The sequence below is a fragment of the Pseudophryne corroboree genome, chromosome 2 (assembly GCF_028390025.1).
Source record: "Pseudophryne corroboree isolate aPseCor3 chromosome 2, aPseCor3.hap2, whole genome shotgun sequence".
Taxonomy (NCBI): Eukaryota; Metazoa; Chordata; class Amphibia; order Anura; family Myobatrachidae; genus Pseudophryne; species Pseudophryne corroboree.
Genome location: NC_086445.1, coordinates 200,601,646 through 200,618,997, shown reverse-complemented (window position 1 = coordinate 200,618,997; position 17,352 = coordinate 200,601,646). Strand labels below are relative to the sequence as shown.

The window sequence follows — 17,352 nt, the reverse complement described above, 5'->3', positions numbered from 1 at the left end:
GCTTTTGTAGCACAGTGTCAAAATGCAGGGACTGCATTCCTTCTACAGTATGTACTGTACAGTAGGTATATCACCATGATGAATGATTTATGTTCCGTAACACATAACATTAATTTATATGCGTTTGAATGGAGATGTGCGTAGTTTTATAAAATCTACATTGACTTGTAAATCCTGTGCAGCATAAACTGCCAAGCATAAAATAAAGTGTTATTGTTATTTTTTGCCATTGCCTGTTTTTGTTGGAACAATAACCACATATGTTTGCTATCCTGTTTAGACAAGATGATTCATCTTGTTCTTTTTGTTGTTGGTTCTGCGTCTTTATGTGTATATATATATATATCTGTAGATTTTAGAATTGGCAGGAGCATCACAGTGTGTCTATTTCCCAGGACGTATCTGAGTACTGCAAAGTAACATCAAAACATCACTGCCAGTTTGTTCTGATTAGGGGGTTTGGGAAATTTGGGTACACAAACGTGAACACTAGAGTCTGTCCGGGAAGCAAAGAGTCTTCTTCTATTCATCTGTTTAGGATTTGCACTAGTGGATGCTGTCACATGTCTGTATGTTTACCACGCTGCGCTCTTGCAGAGAACTGTCACCAATGTCTTTCTGTAAGGTAGTCCCTGCCTAGCAGCCACATTTCTTGATAGAGGAATTCTGAATAGACAGCCTAGTGCAACATTTATGTGTAACTGATGAAGTGTCCAAAAGATTTAAGGGGTGGCAATGACTCCCTGGTAAAGGGCCCCCGTACCCCCTCAGTGGCGCCTAAGGGGTCTGATGCTGCCTCTTTGTTACTCCTTTCTTGATGGGCAGTCTGCTTCAGCCTTCCGTTCACTGTGCATCTGTGCCTGCAGGGCTTAAATCTGGAAACCATAATGTCCAGCAACGTTTATACTACCTTTCCATGATGGATTGGTTTTGACTGAAGGAAAGGCGAGAGGGGGGAGGAAAAAGGGGCTATTTGGAATCAAGGAGGAAGAGAGAATTTATGGGTCCCTCCTACCCACTTCATCGGCTTGGGCGATCCAATCAGAAGAAGCACCAGGCCAATTTCTTGTGAAATCCCTCCTTAACATCCAAAGATGAGGAGTGAAAGAAAAAAAGGAAAGGATATGAGCATTATTCGGAAAGCCTGCTAAGTTCAGGAGCAGACACTGTGTGTGAAGCTGCTGGGAGGTACAGCTGACTACCAATTGTGCTGGCATTGACACCTAGCTTTCCACATTTGTGCTACCAGACTGAATATTGACTCTTGCTTCTACCACTTTAAAAGGTCCTGGCAACAATAAGACAGCATCCCCTTGCTGGCTGCTGGGGGAGGATCACAAGTAGGGTTCAGGCAGCAGGAACCAGCTCATACAACATGAAAGAAGAAGGAGCATGCCCTGACTCCCCTGAAGACAGCCTGGTAACCAGTGAGGAAGAGGCTGAGCGCCAACAGAATAAAGCCATACGTAAGCGTACAGTGCTGGTGGGCAAGGGTGGTGAGGGGAGGGTGCCCCTATCACCTACGTGCAAGCGCAGCAAAAGGAGTCCCCAAATAGAAACATTTGAGGATGTACACACACAGAGAATTATCGCCAATGTGAGAGAGCGGCAGCGCACACAGTCTCTAAACGATGCTTTTGCAGAGTTGCGAAAGATCATTCCTACGTTACCATCTGATAAACTAAGCAAGATACAAACCCTGAAGCTGGCTTCACGTTATATTGATTTCCTGTACCAGGTCTTGCAGAGCGATGAGCTGGACCACAAGATTGCCAGTTGTAACTACCTTGCCCATGAAAGACTCAGCTATGCCTTCTCTGTGTGGAGAATGGAAGGTGCCTGGTCCATGTCAACATCCCACTGAACCAACGGACGATGCCCCTCTTGCCTGCTGTTTAAGAAGGTACGTGGAAACCATCAGTGCTTGGGGAAGCATGTCATCACTTGTATGTGAAGTCTGTATTAGCTACACATCCCCCAACACATCCAATATCCTCAGACTGAACAATTCAGGTCACGAATTGCTGAGAAGCCACCTCGGATCTGCTACTGTCTGCCTTACCGATACTGGTTATCAATGATGCCATGAACTCTGTACCAAGCAACAATAGAGGAAGTGAAGTATATGCATTTGCACATGCACAGTAGGCACATAGATGATCATCCCATGTAACAACATAATCACACAAACATAGAACCTTGCCTTTCAGGCATGCATCCTATTTTGACATTCTCGCAAAATGTTCTTTCAATTACTCTTAAAAGCTCAACCCTGTATGGAAGCAAACAGTTTAAACGTTGGGGCAGCAAGGCCCATACTCCTTACATGCTTATTGTTGGTGCTATATTATCTTACTACCATGCACCCTCAGTCTTGCAGATGTCAGAAGCACGTGTCACTTATATCCTAGGCATACATGCTTGCTACTAAACAGAAAGGGATGTCATACGCTCCTGTTGTGAATTAGACATAGCAAAGCCTGACTGACCTAGGCCATATTATCACTTTTCATGGTTAATTATGTCTCCTGTGCAGAAACTAGGAAGAAGCACTTCCTTCTTTACATTATCCAGACTGATTTAATTGTACAGCCGGAAAGGTTTTCACCACACTTCACTGTAGACAAGGGGCCCAGCACTGAGCACGTTATGATGTCCAGTTGATAAGGTGTATACAGTGGCACAGTGGTTAGTATTACTGCCTGGCAGCTTTGGGGGCTATTGGTTCGATTCTAGCCAAGACATTAACTGTGTGGAGTTATTGTGTGTTCTCCAAAGCTCACTGGTAGGTTAACTGGCATCTGACAAAATGAATCCCAGTGCTTGTGATTTAGAGGACATAGACTGTAAGCTCCACCTGGGCAGGGACTGCTGTGGATGACTGAATAAATTCTCTGCACATTGCTGAAAAATTAATAAGTAATAGTTTTACAGATGAAAGAGGGAATGATATGCCACATGGAAATTATATTATATTTAAAAAGGATGGTTTATTGGACAGCAGTTACAGAGGCCTGCTGAGGACTCTACATTGGTATGTGCACATACAGTATATGTTATATTCTAAATAGAAAATAATAATATAAATGTATTCAGTATGCCTGGTGCACTCTCTGCCCTAAGATCTAACAGAGACAACATGTGCCGGGAATGGTTATTATTCAGCATTCCTCTGGGTGCTGAGTATGTATCCTAGGTTAGCGCTGCCACTGGGGATAAAGGTTTTCCTGTGGCAAGAATAAAAATAGAGAGAAGAGATAGTTCATGTGAGCAGTTACACCTGACAGTAGGAATGGCGCTGTCACTCTCATCCACCTATACGCTCTTACATCTCCAAGACGCTGATCATTTACTAATCATTTGAGTTTCTTAAATGATAAAATATTATTAATCTCTTATCTTCTGCTAAAGCCTTCTGAACACTAAATAAGTATATAAACATGCTGTACTCCCAAACCAAATGCCTCTTTTATTTCCTATTCAAGATGAAACTTCAGTGAACACAGTATTATAATAATAATAATAATAATAATAATAATAGTAATTCAATTCCTGCAAGTTCTTCTAAGAAAGATGTATCTGAACTATTGTAATGCATTTCAGTACTGCAGAAGAACATATTATATATAATTATATATATATTTATATATATATTTTTATATATATATATATATATATATATATATATATTAATATATATATATATATATATATATATATTCTCAAGAGACACCAACTGCAGTGATCCTCTGTGTGGTTCCGTGTGCTGTTTATTTCCCATGCACTGCTTATGTAACAATGATTATTTCTCCTGTGTTTACAAGCCCACTGTGAGTGCTACACTACCGCTGAGCCCTTTTAGCTGTGGCATTTAAATCTTACTGCAATAATGAAAGCTGTTAATGTTGTATATTGTGCAGTACATGACTTGTTTCATATATTTTGGACGTTCTAAAATAAACACGCTTTTAAGCATTCCATTATGGTGGAAACTGTGCTGCATGACCAAGCTTTGTACTTTGTTCTGAGGTTTATGAACAATTTTTATAGGGAATGAATAGTTTAGCTGAACCTGCATTACTTCTTGTGTTGCAGTAACCAGTTTGGTATCCCATTATATACACTAAGTACGTAATAAAGTGTTTATATTCCCTGAAGTCATTACACACGCTCAGAGCGGAGGCAATGGACATCAAGCCACTGTGCTCTAATACAAAGATTGTCATTACCTACTGCTCTGTCACTAATAACATGGTGCAGCCAGGAATAACCCTACTGGGGTGTAACAGGCACCATATTAGCACAAATACAAATTCTACCATCAACATACATATGGGTTTATAAAGAATTAAAAGGCAAGAAAAAAAAAAAAAAAAAACATTTATTAAAACAATAGAATGAAAAGTAATAAACAAAATATAAAATATATTCAAAATATGAAATATATTCAAAATATAAAATAATGAATAGTGTTACAGAACCTAATATAAAAATATACAAATGTGAATGTTGCAGCAATATAATGAAAACACTTAAATAATTCCCTTTAAATGATTAAAAGAAAGGCAGAGTGTGACACTTAAATTTTATTTATTGTCAGTGTCAAAGCTTATCATGTTTCTGCTGTAAGATGTAATTAAGGTGATATATTATTTTCAGCTCACTATGGGGAAGGGGTTTTATTAGACACATCCATTTATAGATACAAATGTCAAAATCATGTTTGTTTCATTAACACTTGACCTCTCTGCTCCTGTCGGGACCTTTAGTAAATCTAGGAGCAATGAGTTACAGACTGATTTTTATTTTTCAGGAAGTGAAGCAACTAGGTGCCCTGTGTACGAGATGTCAGCCATATGAATCTTGTGATGTAAAGTCCTGTAGGACCTACATTATGTACTGTGACACTTTACCCACACCATGGTGTTATACAATAGCCGGGAGGATAATCCTGTTAATTAAAAAATACAGATACTGTAAGACATGATGCATACAGCTAAAATGTGTTTCATATTGAACCAAGTGTGTATGTTTAATCAATATATGTATGTATATATATATATATATATATATACACGCAGTCAGTTATAGTTTCTCACGAGCAGGGCCCTCTTCCCTCATGTGCTTATCCTTTTTCTTACTTTAATAATCTCAGCTGTACCAAATCCAGCAGTCTTCTGCCACCTGTTATTATGTCAGTGTCATCTGCTGATGTTTATTTACTCTGTACTTGTCCTATATTGCCTTCAACAGTAAGTTGCTGTTTTCCTGTTTTGATTATTTGTTTATGTACTCTGTAATTGGGCCCTGTGGAACCCTTGTGGCGCCATATAAATAAAGGATAATAATAATAATAATAATAATAATAATAAAAGTTATTCTTCTTATTCACTGATAACCTTTTAGGGGCCATTTTTTTATTAGAATTATTTTTATTTTGATAAGCAAGTGCTGCAATTTATTTTTTCAGGTGTATTGTAATGTAAACTTGAAAATGCAAAAAAGTCCATTGCTACATCCTAAGGGTGGCACCCAAATGTACCAAACTGCTATCCTGTCTCATTAGTGACTTTTCCTTTTCCTACATATCCTACTGCAATTATTGAACAATAAAACTAAGCACTTTCAATAATATTTAGTAATAAAATAGTAGGGGGACAGTCCTACTACTGTGGTGACCTAAAGCATTTTACCCTCCAAAGTGTACGGTGCATTACTGTACTACTAGAATATAACATATTGGTAGGCATGCAGTAGAGAATAGGTTAAAAAAGGTAGGAGATTTGCTGGCAAATTGTGCTATTTAGGCATGAAACTACTAAGCAGTGACAGTTGACGCTGCGTTTGATCTGTCATTGCATGTCATATTATTTTATTTGTAGGAATATGGTACAGATTGCTTATTTCACTCATCAGAATTTAGCAGAAATAGTAACAGGTTCCAGAAGTAGAGACTTTAGTGCTCACTTACAAATTCTGGCAATGGACAGTAGGATCCTAGCCATGAAATAAAACCTGTTATGAGGATTAGTGTTCATCTTTCTGCTGATTTACACAGAGGAATATAATCTATTTGTGGGAATTTTTCCTTTCCTGTACAGATCGGTTTGAATTTTCCGGCACTGATCTTGTGAAATACTGTGATAATATAGGGAAATGTTGTTTTGTCTTTGAAACACCACTTCAGTGACTCATCCACTGTAAAATGATGGGGACCCTAGAACAATAAGTTTTTGTTTTCATGCGAAATTTCATGTGAAATTTACAGTATTTATTACAGTCCTATAATTGGCTAAATTGTATGTGCAAGGGTAGCACTTGTGAAGGTATTTAATATTATTCCCACATGCTGAATATACAGTATACTAAGGTAACCGTATAATTTGATTTTTTTATTATATTGTAGTGAGCATGCCACCAAACAACACTCATGTGTCGATGAAGTTCTGTCCAATGCTGATGCAGCCACTGGCGGGGTTGATAGAGTTAAAATAAATGTGACTTTATGGAGGCAAAGGAGCTAGTGGTGATATTCACGGGATTTCTAATATCAGTCATTCAGATTTGTCCCACAGGTCATCTCTATCAGTATTGTATTAATATCATTTTATCAAGTGTATGGGACAGTAGCAATAATAAATACATATGTTAAAATTATAAATTATGCCTTTCCAGCATTGCTCATGAATATTTAATGAGTGAAATTGTTTGGCATAACTAGAAATAACTAATATTAATTATTCAACAATATTAAATATAATTGATAAGTTTTCAAAGGGAAACAAACATAATGTATCTTTTAGCGTTTAATTATATAGTACATTTTACTTTGTAGAATAGTTCTAAATCATGTAATTTATTATATTTGCACTAAATACACACGTTTAAAATGTCAGGCTTTGTAGAATTTATTAAATCAACTTATAAGTATAGTGACAATGACGTACAATATCTCTCTTACCTATGCTGCAATGTTTTCTGTCTTATGTCAGCCTCCTTGTTTGATCCAAGGCCATGTTACAGATGTTTCCTGTTATTATAGAAAAAGGTATCATTTGTGATGGGGATGCAGGGAAATCAACAAATTCTACAAATATCTAATTCAATACACAGAATTGGTTTTATTGCATAACCCTAAAACTGTCAGTAACTGGAATAAAAAAATGCAATTGTGTACAATAATAGAATAGCCTTCAATCTAACACACATTAGAGTGTAGTGTGTTTATATATATATATATATATATATATATATATATATATATATAAATCTGTATATCTTTAGACATTTATATTATTTTTATTTATATTATTTATAGTTCATAGAATTCGGTTGTTCTGTTTAACTACAAATCTCAACTTACAATCAGTTTCCTATTGCTGGTTTGCGTACTTATTTTCAAAAACATATGTTAGAAATAGTAGAGTATTAATAGAGAGAATCTCTGCAGGAAACAGTTTAATCTTTTACTAGAGTAGCTGTGAGCCTGGGTCTTATATAAATTCACCACATGACGATATACAAAACTAACTAACCTTATAACCCCTGCAAGTGTCAAAACAAGAGAGACTATCCTCTGAAGTTCTGAAGAAAAGCTAAGATTTATGAAATACCCACGTTCTGTCTCTATACCTTATATTATTTGCGGAGGAAAAGTGAATATTCCTGATGGTTCTTGGACATTTGCTACAGGTGAAAATCACTGAGGAACATAAACCAGAGTAAAAAAGGAGGGGAAGAATCCTTCTCTATGTAATGTGTTCTTTTTTTTTTTTTATGCTGTTTTACCTTACGGCAAATGGTGTGCCAGCTTCTTACATCACTGCTTAACATAGTAGCTCTCAACAGTCTTACCAATTGGTGGGTAACAATTCAATTCTGCATTCTCAGATTCATTTCTGTTGGTGTCTCTTTCCCCAAACCAAACATCTTAACTAGATTATTTAAATTAAATTACATATCATACTTCTGTTACTTGTTCTACAGTGCCCAAAATGATACAAATGGAATCTGCAGCAGTAACTAAAGTATACTGAGGGCATTGTTTTTCTATTTAATTAACAAAGTAAAATATTACATTAGTAGTCCAGTGTGTGTGTGTGTGTGTGTGTGTGTGTGTGTGTGTGTGTGTGTGTGTGTGTATGGGGAGGGGGGGGGGGGGTTCCGTGGGGGCACTCAGCAGTTCTGATAGCCATAGAAATATACTGTATGAGGGGGTGCTTTCATTAGGGAGCTTCTTTAAAATTCACCAACAATGGAATCTGCTATCAGAAAGTAGATTAGTAAAACAATTATGCTGTTAATTTGATTGGGAAGAGACAGGATAAGAAGTAAATAAACAGTATTGACATTTTAAAGTAACTTCTGTGACCAAATCAACCACAATTCTTCTTATTTTTCTTATATGTATAATAATAATAATAATAATAATAATTATTATTATTATTATTATTATTATTATTATTATTGTTATTTTTATTATCAGAAAATGCTTTTCTAGTATACTGGAAACGACTGATTAAAAAGGGAAAAGCTGGAAAATAAATGACAATATACTGTAATAGTTAAAAGAATAAACTTAAAAATATGCAAGCAACAAAGATCATCTGAAAAATTAAACATAAATACTATTCATATAATGGAATAAAGTAAAATACTTGTGTAAAATACTATAGAAACTGTTATTCTGTAATAACACAAATTTCTGCTGCTACAGTACATATTTCTGAACATTCTATGCATAAGAATAATTTTCTTTCCAGTCTTATTCTGGTGGATGCATCTGGTATGGCTCCCCATCACCATATACTGCTATAGTTCTAGGCTGTGTGTGTTCACAAGAAACTCTGTTATATGACTATAGTGCACTCCTGCAATAGGGATCTGTCATTATTCCTGTGATAGCCATTAACCTAAACAGTTCAAGAGGCTGAACAGTAACATTTATATAATAGATATATATTATTTGCTATATGTGTTGAGTTTCTATGTTCTTCCCATGATTGCACTGATTTTCTCCAGGTGCTCCGCTTTCCTCTCATACAGGTATATTCAATTCATGTCGGATCCTTTCCGACGGAAAGGATCCAACATGTGAATATTCAATGCTGCGTCAAACCTGACAGGTTTGGCCCGCTCCCGACAATGCCAATCCGATTTTTTTTAAAGTCGGATTGACATTGTCGGAAATGGGGCTAAAGCCTGTCAGGTTTGGCCGCACTTCCGACAATACACGTGGACCGGTGTGCTTTCCGACAGGTTTCCGACAAGTCGGAAAAAAGGGGGCAGCATTGAATAGGTCGGAACTCCTTCCAACCTAAAACAGTCGGAAACTGCCGTCTTTCCGACAAGATGGCAGTTTCTGACTTCAATTGAATACCCCACATAGTCCTGATAAATAATGGTTGGTTATTTGGCTTCTGACTTAAACACCAATGACCAAAGTGTTTTCACACTTTCATGACCAAACCAAATATCAATAGTTGGAATCAATCTCAATAAATAATAACTTATTGTTATAACTTAAGGGCCCCCATACATCAGCAATAACAAAAAAGGAATTTGCAGATTCTTCAATTTTTTTCCCAGATTTAAAGATTCCCCAATCCACCAATCTGCGCCCATACATTACAGATATTTTTCAGTGATTTGCAGATACTTTCAGCAAATACAGATCTGCCTATCTTGAAAGACTCATCAGTTTACTGCAAATCTGCTAATTGTTGCCATACACTAGCAATCTACAGCCCCAAATGATCTGTGAAATCCAACATGTTGGACAATCTAATTTAACAATCGCAATCAATTTTTGGTCTGAATCCGTGATCTGTGAACCCCATACATTGCAGATTTAATAGCACAATCAACTGCAAATTGGCCTTTAGTTTTAACTCAATAGAGTTTTACATTGCTTTTCTCTGGGGCATATAGGGCTTTCTTTTGATAAGAAATAGCCTCACAATATAACCATAACTCAATGGAAAGTAAACAAAAAATAGAAAAATAAATGATTGATTGTCCATTTAATTAATATAATGTGACTTATCCACTACAGCCCCTAAAATACATCTTCTCAGTACAGTAATACCAAATATGTGTACCCATTACTGGTCGATAAAAGATCCATTTTTGTTTTAAGCATTCAGCCCCCCCCCCCCCCCTATCCACCCCCCCCCCACACCTCCTCCCAGTCGGTAAGCAATTATTTAGAGGTGGATGGTCAAACATTGAAAGGGAGAAGAGGAAATGCCTTCTGGGATGTTTATGCTGTATTGCATATGTGGGTAATACCCATGGAAAATGACACGTCACACTGATGCTCAATTTTGCATTGGAAATGGAGTTCATGGCAGGAATTTGCTCTTTCATCTTTTCTTCCACGTTGTGTAATTTATTTGCTCTTTGTGGCCGTGGAAGTGCAGCAGGCACTCATATGATGTATAGTATGTCACCCCTTCCCCTCAGCAATGTCACATCACTTCTAATAGTGATCTAGTGCTAGTTGGAGCCCTACCTTGAGACCGTAGATTCATAGATTGTAACCTAATATAACCTGTCACTTTTGGGAGAAGCTCTAGTGAAGACCCTATCACATCTCTGAGATTTCAAGGCAAATGCAAGTGAAAATAATGCCTTTGAGTTGGGTAACACTGAGCACTGATTGAGTGGTTTGCTTGAACGATCAGATGATTGGGAACAAGAACTAATTGTTCCCAGTCACAGGGCTGGAATTAGAAATTGTCAGTGATAGTCTGGCTGCAGTGACAGCATATGTAGGTTTGGCTGCCATTTTGGCAGGACATTTCTCTTTATGTATTTTGTTTGTTACATTTACTTATATAGCATTGATTTATATTGCAGAGCATAGTTCACAGACTTGACAATTGCTGAAATATTATATAAGTAGGGGGTTTTGGGATCTGCACTGGATAGCATGCAAAATATTAAAGCATAAATAGAATAGTATCATGAACCAACATAGAATTATTGAATTGACCTTGTGGGTAAAAAATCTAATGATTACTTGGTTGGCGGTGCCCCCAGAAAATAGTTCAGAAAAAACTATGTTTTTAGGGGGGGGGGGGTTGCGTAGAGGCAAAAGACTGTTTGGTCTTTCTGGGGCAGAAAGACCAAACAGTCTTTTGCCTCTACGCAACCCCCCCCCCCCTAATTGTTGAAATATTCTAAGGCAAAAGACAGGAAGTGCTTAATTGGCTCTGGTGTCAGCATCATATCTATAATTGGTGCAGAGTGGGTGATGGGCCCGTGTGCCAAGGGTGGATATCCTGCACCCAGAACAGATTCTCCACTGTCCCATATGACGGCACCTGCATATTCTTGCTGGTGGGGGTACTGCCATCTTTCCAGTAATGTTTTTGAGAAAAAATAAGTCACAAGCAGAAACAGGTAAGGTGTGAAGGAGGGGGGGGGGGGGGGGGAGGTGTTTAAGTGAAGCACATGGGGCCCTCACCTTTTAAAGTGTCCATGCCTGAGGTAGGGAAATCAGGTTGCTCCACCAGACAGTAATAATGTGTTCTGATTGTAGGACGCTCGTGATATAAGCTAATTCTATATAAAAGGTTACTACTACTACTTATACTACTAATGATAATATTAATACTATGCAGGGTAAACGCATATATACATTTAGAAGAAAAGCAGACATACATGGTATACAGTAGAGGACTTCATTCACATAAGACATTACATAAAACCCAAACTAAGACATTTCAGAAAAAATAAAAAGGACATAAGCATTTGAGACCAAAAGATGCAATGTCCTTCCAAAGTAGGAATAGATTAGTGCAGTGGTTCCCAAAACATCTCTGACGTGTCTGAATTTCAAGTTTCTAATTGAGAAAATCAGAATCCTTTTTTAAATTAAGTAAATTGTGCTTACATTCACCCTTATGATCAGTGATGGGGTGGTGGACAGAGTGGGGCTTTTGTTTGTCCAAAAATGTTATGATTGCAGCATTCAGCACTGGTTTTGCCTATCACATTGACCATAAATAAATTAATTTGGTCTTGGACCACCAACCCGTGCCACCCAGTTTGGGAGCCATTGGATTAGGGGTATAGTGATAGTCAATACTGAAGATCCCGCTTCTAGCAAGATAAAACAGAATGATAATGATACCAAGGTAAAGGACCACCGGTTATGTTGTTACATTTCTGTGAAATTACCTGGGTCCGCACTTTGCTCCGTAGTTTAAAATGTAATAAGTCAGTGTAAAGAAGTCATAGCAATTAATGTGTAAACCATGGAAAGTATTGTGAGTCTGACTGATGTAAGTGACAGACATAACTCCCTCAGGAACACCACCGGCTGCACCTGCATCCCATCATATCATTACAATTCATTGCTAAGTGATCACTTTGAAAACGCACCAGAAATCATTGTGACATAAATTATATAACAATTTGTCATTGGAACTACTACAGCAATAAGAGCAGGCAGAGAAATATTTACATTTACCTTGTAATTCCAGGTCAGCTTTAGAGGAAAAGACCATGTGGTAAGCTGCAGGTTTCTAAAACTGGGCAGCCGTTAAGGACAGTTATTAGCAACACATATCCCTAACCAACACCAGCTATAGAAATGAAGGAACCTGAAACATTAAACTTCCGCAAGATACAAGTTAAACATTAAAGACTATCACTAATAAAAAATAAATAAAAAAATTATATACAGGTTGAGTATCCCGTATCCAAAATGCTTGGGAACAGAAGTATTTTGAATATCGGATTTTTCCGAATTTTGGAATAATTGCATACCATAATGAGATATCCTGGCGATGGGACCCAAGTCTAAGCACAGAATGCATTTATGTTTCATATACACCTTATATACACACAGAGCCTGAAGGTCATTTTAGCCAATATTTTTAATAACTTTACATTAAACAAAGTATGTGTACATACACACAATTCATTTATGTTTCATATACACCTTATATACACAGCCTAAAGGTCATTTAATACAATATTTTTAATAACTTTGTGTATTAAACAAAGTTTGTGTACATTGACCCATCAGAAAACAAAGGTTTCACTATCTCAGTCTCACTCAAAAAATTCTGTATTTTGGAATATTCCATATTTCAGAATATTTGGATATGGGATACTCAACCTGTATGTGTATATATATATATATATATATCACACAGAGAATAATGAGGCGGCACTCAGAGTCTTGTGAAATAGCAACAAACTGTAATGGTGCAGAATCAACGTTTCGGGGTTTCCCCCTTCGTCAGGATAAGTGCAATACAAACAACTGTGGGTTTAAATACAACTTACCACCTCCTACAGTGCATCCCCTTCTGTCCGGTGTCGCTTGCCGCGCCGTCCCGAGCCCCAGACTGACGTCACCGAGCCCCAGACTGACGGTGATGTCAGTCTGGGGCTCGGGACGGCGCGGCAAGCGACACCGGACAGAAGGGGATGCACTGTAGGAGGTGGTAAGTTGTATTTAAACCCACAGTTGTTTGTATTGCACTTATCCTGACGAAGGGGGAAACCCCGAAACGTTGATTCTGCACCATTACAGTTTGTTGCTATTTCACAAGACTCTGAGTGCCGCCTCATTATTCTCTGTGTGATGTTATGCAAAAGGTATTTTGCCTGTGAGGAGGGCACCGGAGCAAGTCAGTCCCATAGTAGGGACTGAGCCGAGTGCCGGAGCCAAATTTCGTGTATATATATATATATATATATATATATATATATATCTTCTCCAAATAAGATACACCAGTGGGTCCCAAACTTTTTTGAATCATGGCGCCCTAGAGTATTAGAATTCTTTTCACAGCACCCCTAGGCCAAAAGTTTATTTTTGATAAATTTATAAAGAAATATTAAATTAAGTAAATTGTGTTTATATGTCATCCTTAGCTTCAGGTGTGTGGTGAGGGACAGGATTTACTTTTGTTTGTCCACATATTTTGTGACTGGAAGCCACGAGCACTGACACGAGCACTGACTTTGTCTATTACATTGACCATAAATAATTTTAATTGGTCCTGGACCTCCAACCCAGTGCACCCCTGCAAGTGTCCTGAGGCACCCCATGGTGCCACGGCACACAGTTTGAGAACCACTGAGATAAACAGTATAAGTTTCTTTCTGTACACGCCGCCCCCATAAAAGCTTAAAATAAATTGGAATTTTGAATTATATTTTTATTTTTTACACAAATTCCCACAGAAATGTAATTGTCTTTTATTCATATGGAGCCACAAAGGTTTTGCAGCACTGTACATAAGGGTAAAACATACAATAAATTACATAAGAACAAAATGGTACAAACAAGGACCAAATTTTTACATATATATACATAATTACATAATATTAGTGCCCAGATTACATACAGTAATTGTGTGGCGAATACAGAGGTAAAGTCTTGCAATCTAGACAGATGAATTTTAATCAAAATGCATCTGTTAATTTAAGGAATAACTGCAAAACACCATATTTTATTAACACTATTTCCTTGTTTCGATATTTGTCATTATGATGACATTTTTATTGCATGTAAGTTGACTGATTATTTTTTGCAACCTTTGAATGTTATTTTTATTAAGTATGTGTGAATAGACTGATAGGCAATGCAGTGAACATACATAGGCTGGTTATACAGTGTTCTTTGATATTATCTTCGGCATCTGGAATATATGTTGCATAAACCAGCCATCTCTTAACTTGACCTGAATTATGAAAGGTCTTAAGGAGGACCCAGGTGCCACTCCATGCCAGATGTTTACAGTTTTGGAGCTTTTATGTGATATAAACCCAGCTTTCCTTTTAACTTGGACATTTTACTTACTCTATCTGTGTTTAATAGCCTTCTGAAAGTATAAGTCTTTACATGCCTTCTAGTGCCTTTGAAGCACTTTGATGCAGGCATATGAGGAGGTAGTAAGAACCCTTAGGCTGAAAGGATGTTCTCTTATCATTTATGGACTAAGGTGACCTAAAGTGCACAAGAATATAAAGCACTATACATGGAGCAAAACGCGTTGTGCACAATGAGCGTTCACAATAAAGCACTGAAGGCAGAATTTGGTTAATTACATAGTCAGAAAACATGACGAACAGTAAATAAATCAGAAACAAGGATACATTGAAACAAAAATTGCTTTAGGAATCACGTATAGTTTGAATAATGGTAACTATGTGGATTACGTTTTTTCTACCATTTTACAAGCCGACGCAAAAAAATAGCAGGGAACCCTATGAAGGAGCTGCAGGGTGATACATTTCATAACTAGATAACAAAAGCATATATAATTTTATATATATATATATTTTTTTTTATATTCTAAATCGGCCAAAGGCAACCTGTGAGCATGTATGTGTATACTGTAACACATAGCAACCATTATAACGTTCACACTTTTTTTTTCAGTCAAGAAAATGTAAGTAAATTGAAGGCTGCAGCACATCTTTGCACATTGTACCATTGTTATTAAGTAGTCCAACAGATATTATTTTCCTGCATAGAATTTACAGATGTGTCCACGTACACTTTCCTTCAAATCGGACTGTGCAACGGAGCCACGCCATATGACTTTTTTTTAAAACATGTACCTTAGGGGGGTTATTTATCATCAAGGGCAGCTGTCTCCGTGATCTATAACACTACTAATGAAGTAGAAGTGTTACTTAGCACTGCCGTGTCGGCCGACTGAGCACTCAGTGCGTATACCTCTTTGCAATCCCTGACCTCCTTGCCATAGGAAGATGCAGGGCTCAAGGAATCAATGCCATCTGAAGATGGATGTTGTTTTCTGCACATAAAGTCCAATGAATGGGCCCCTTAAATACTAATCCTAAATGCTTAGTACACTATTAGAGAAGTAATACGCAAAATTTAGGAAAAAGTACACAATCTGGTTAAAAACGCAAAAGACAGAGGTCCTATACAAGTGACCCACGCTACACATCATTAGTCTTAATCTGCTACTTTATACCAACAGGCTCGCAGGTAACTGCAGAAAAGTTGCCGTAACTCATAGTAACCAGGTGTTTGTTTTCATTATTATTATTATTATTATTATTATTATTACAAGTTATTTATATAGCGCACAAATATTCTGCAGCGCTTTACAGAGCATATTTGGCAATTCACATTAGTCCCTACCCCAGTGGACCTTATAATCTATATTCCCTATCACATGTACACTCAGACACATCCACACTAGGGTTAATTTTGTTGGGTGCCAATTAACCTGCCAGTATATTTTTGGATTGTGGGAGTACTCGGAGGGAACCTACGCAAGTACAAGGAGAATATACAAACTCCACACAATTAGGGCCTGGTGGGAATTGAACTCATGACCTCAGTGCTGTGAGGCAGTAATGCTAACCATTACAACACCCGTCCTGCCGTACATTCTAGATTGTGCTCAAAATTATAATTGAAACTTGATTAATTGGTATTGAGGCACAGCACATCTTTACACAATTACCTGTGCATCAGCCTTCATAAATGTTCCTCAGTGTGTTTAAAGGATATTGCTCAATGGCTGCTGTTTTATTTTAACACTAACTACCGTATAGGAAACTGTGTCAGTACACACAGTAGAGATTTAGATATGCTACTTATACATTTCTGTTTTACATTGTATAATGGAATATTTTGATATATTGTTAGAAAGTGGCTTTTAATATTAGATACACTTGAATTTAGAATTTTAGCTATAGTATATGTTCTGTGCAGCTTAAGTTTATCAGGCTAAGGGCCATATTTAAAATGCGATTGTAATGTAGAAATATCACTCCATCTCGCAATATGGTAATAATAAATAATCACAGTGGATGATGCTCCTATTTATAGTATGCCGAATGAATGCAGGAGACCTTGTTATACTGTATATCAATCACAATAACAATCATCTTTTTAAAAAAATGCAATTTCTTATTATTTATTTATTAACAATTTCTTATATAGCGCAGCATATTCCGTTGCGCTTTACAATTAGAACAACATTAATAGAACAAAACTGGGTAAAAACTGACAGACATAGATTTATGATATTGATGTGATTACATTTTTCTGTCAAGTAATGCTCATTTTTGCAACTGACAGGACTGCATAAAAATGGCTTACCACCTCATTAAAGTGAATCTCACACTGTAAACATATGTGCTAAGCCTAAAGCATGCAGTGGAATTATGTTGTTATAGTATACTGAATATTCATGTTCCAGCTATGTTAGGACTAGATCAGGCTTTTGTCTATATAAATCACAGCTGAAAAATAAGAATTTACTCACCGGTAATTCTATTTCTCGTAGTCCGTAGTGGATGCTGGGAACTCCGTAAGGACCATGGGGAATAGCGGGCTCC

General features: G+C 37.2%; 1 protein-coding gene across 1 annotated transcript in view; it reads left to right on the top strand.

Annotated features, from left to right (window-relative positions):
* The first annotated feature begins 1,132 nt into the window (after positions 1 to 1,132).
* Positions 1,133 to 17,352, top strand: part of LOC135008745 (twist-related protein 2-like) — a 105,332-nt gene continuing 89,112 nt past the window's right edge. Inside the window, exon 1 of the mRNA XM_063952222.1 lies at positions 1,133 to 1,903. Within this exon, the coding sequence (XP_063808292.1) occupies positions 1,376 to 1,864 (489 nt within the window). The 5' untranslated portion in view covers positions 1,133 to 1,375 and the 3' untranslated portion in view covers positions 1,865 to 1,903. The remainder of the gene's footprint in view (positions 1,904 to 17,352) is intronic.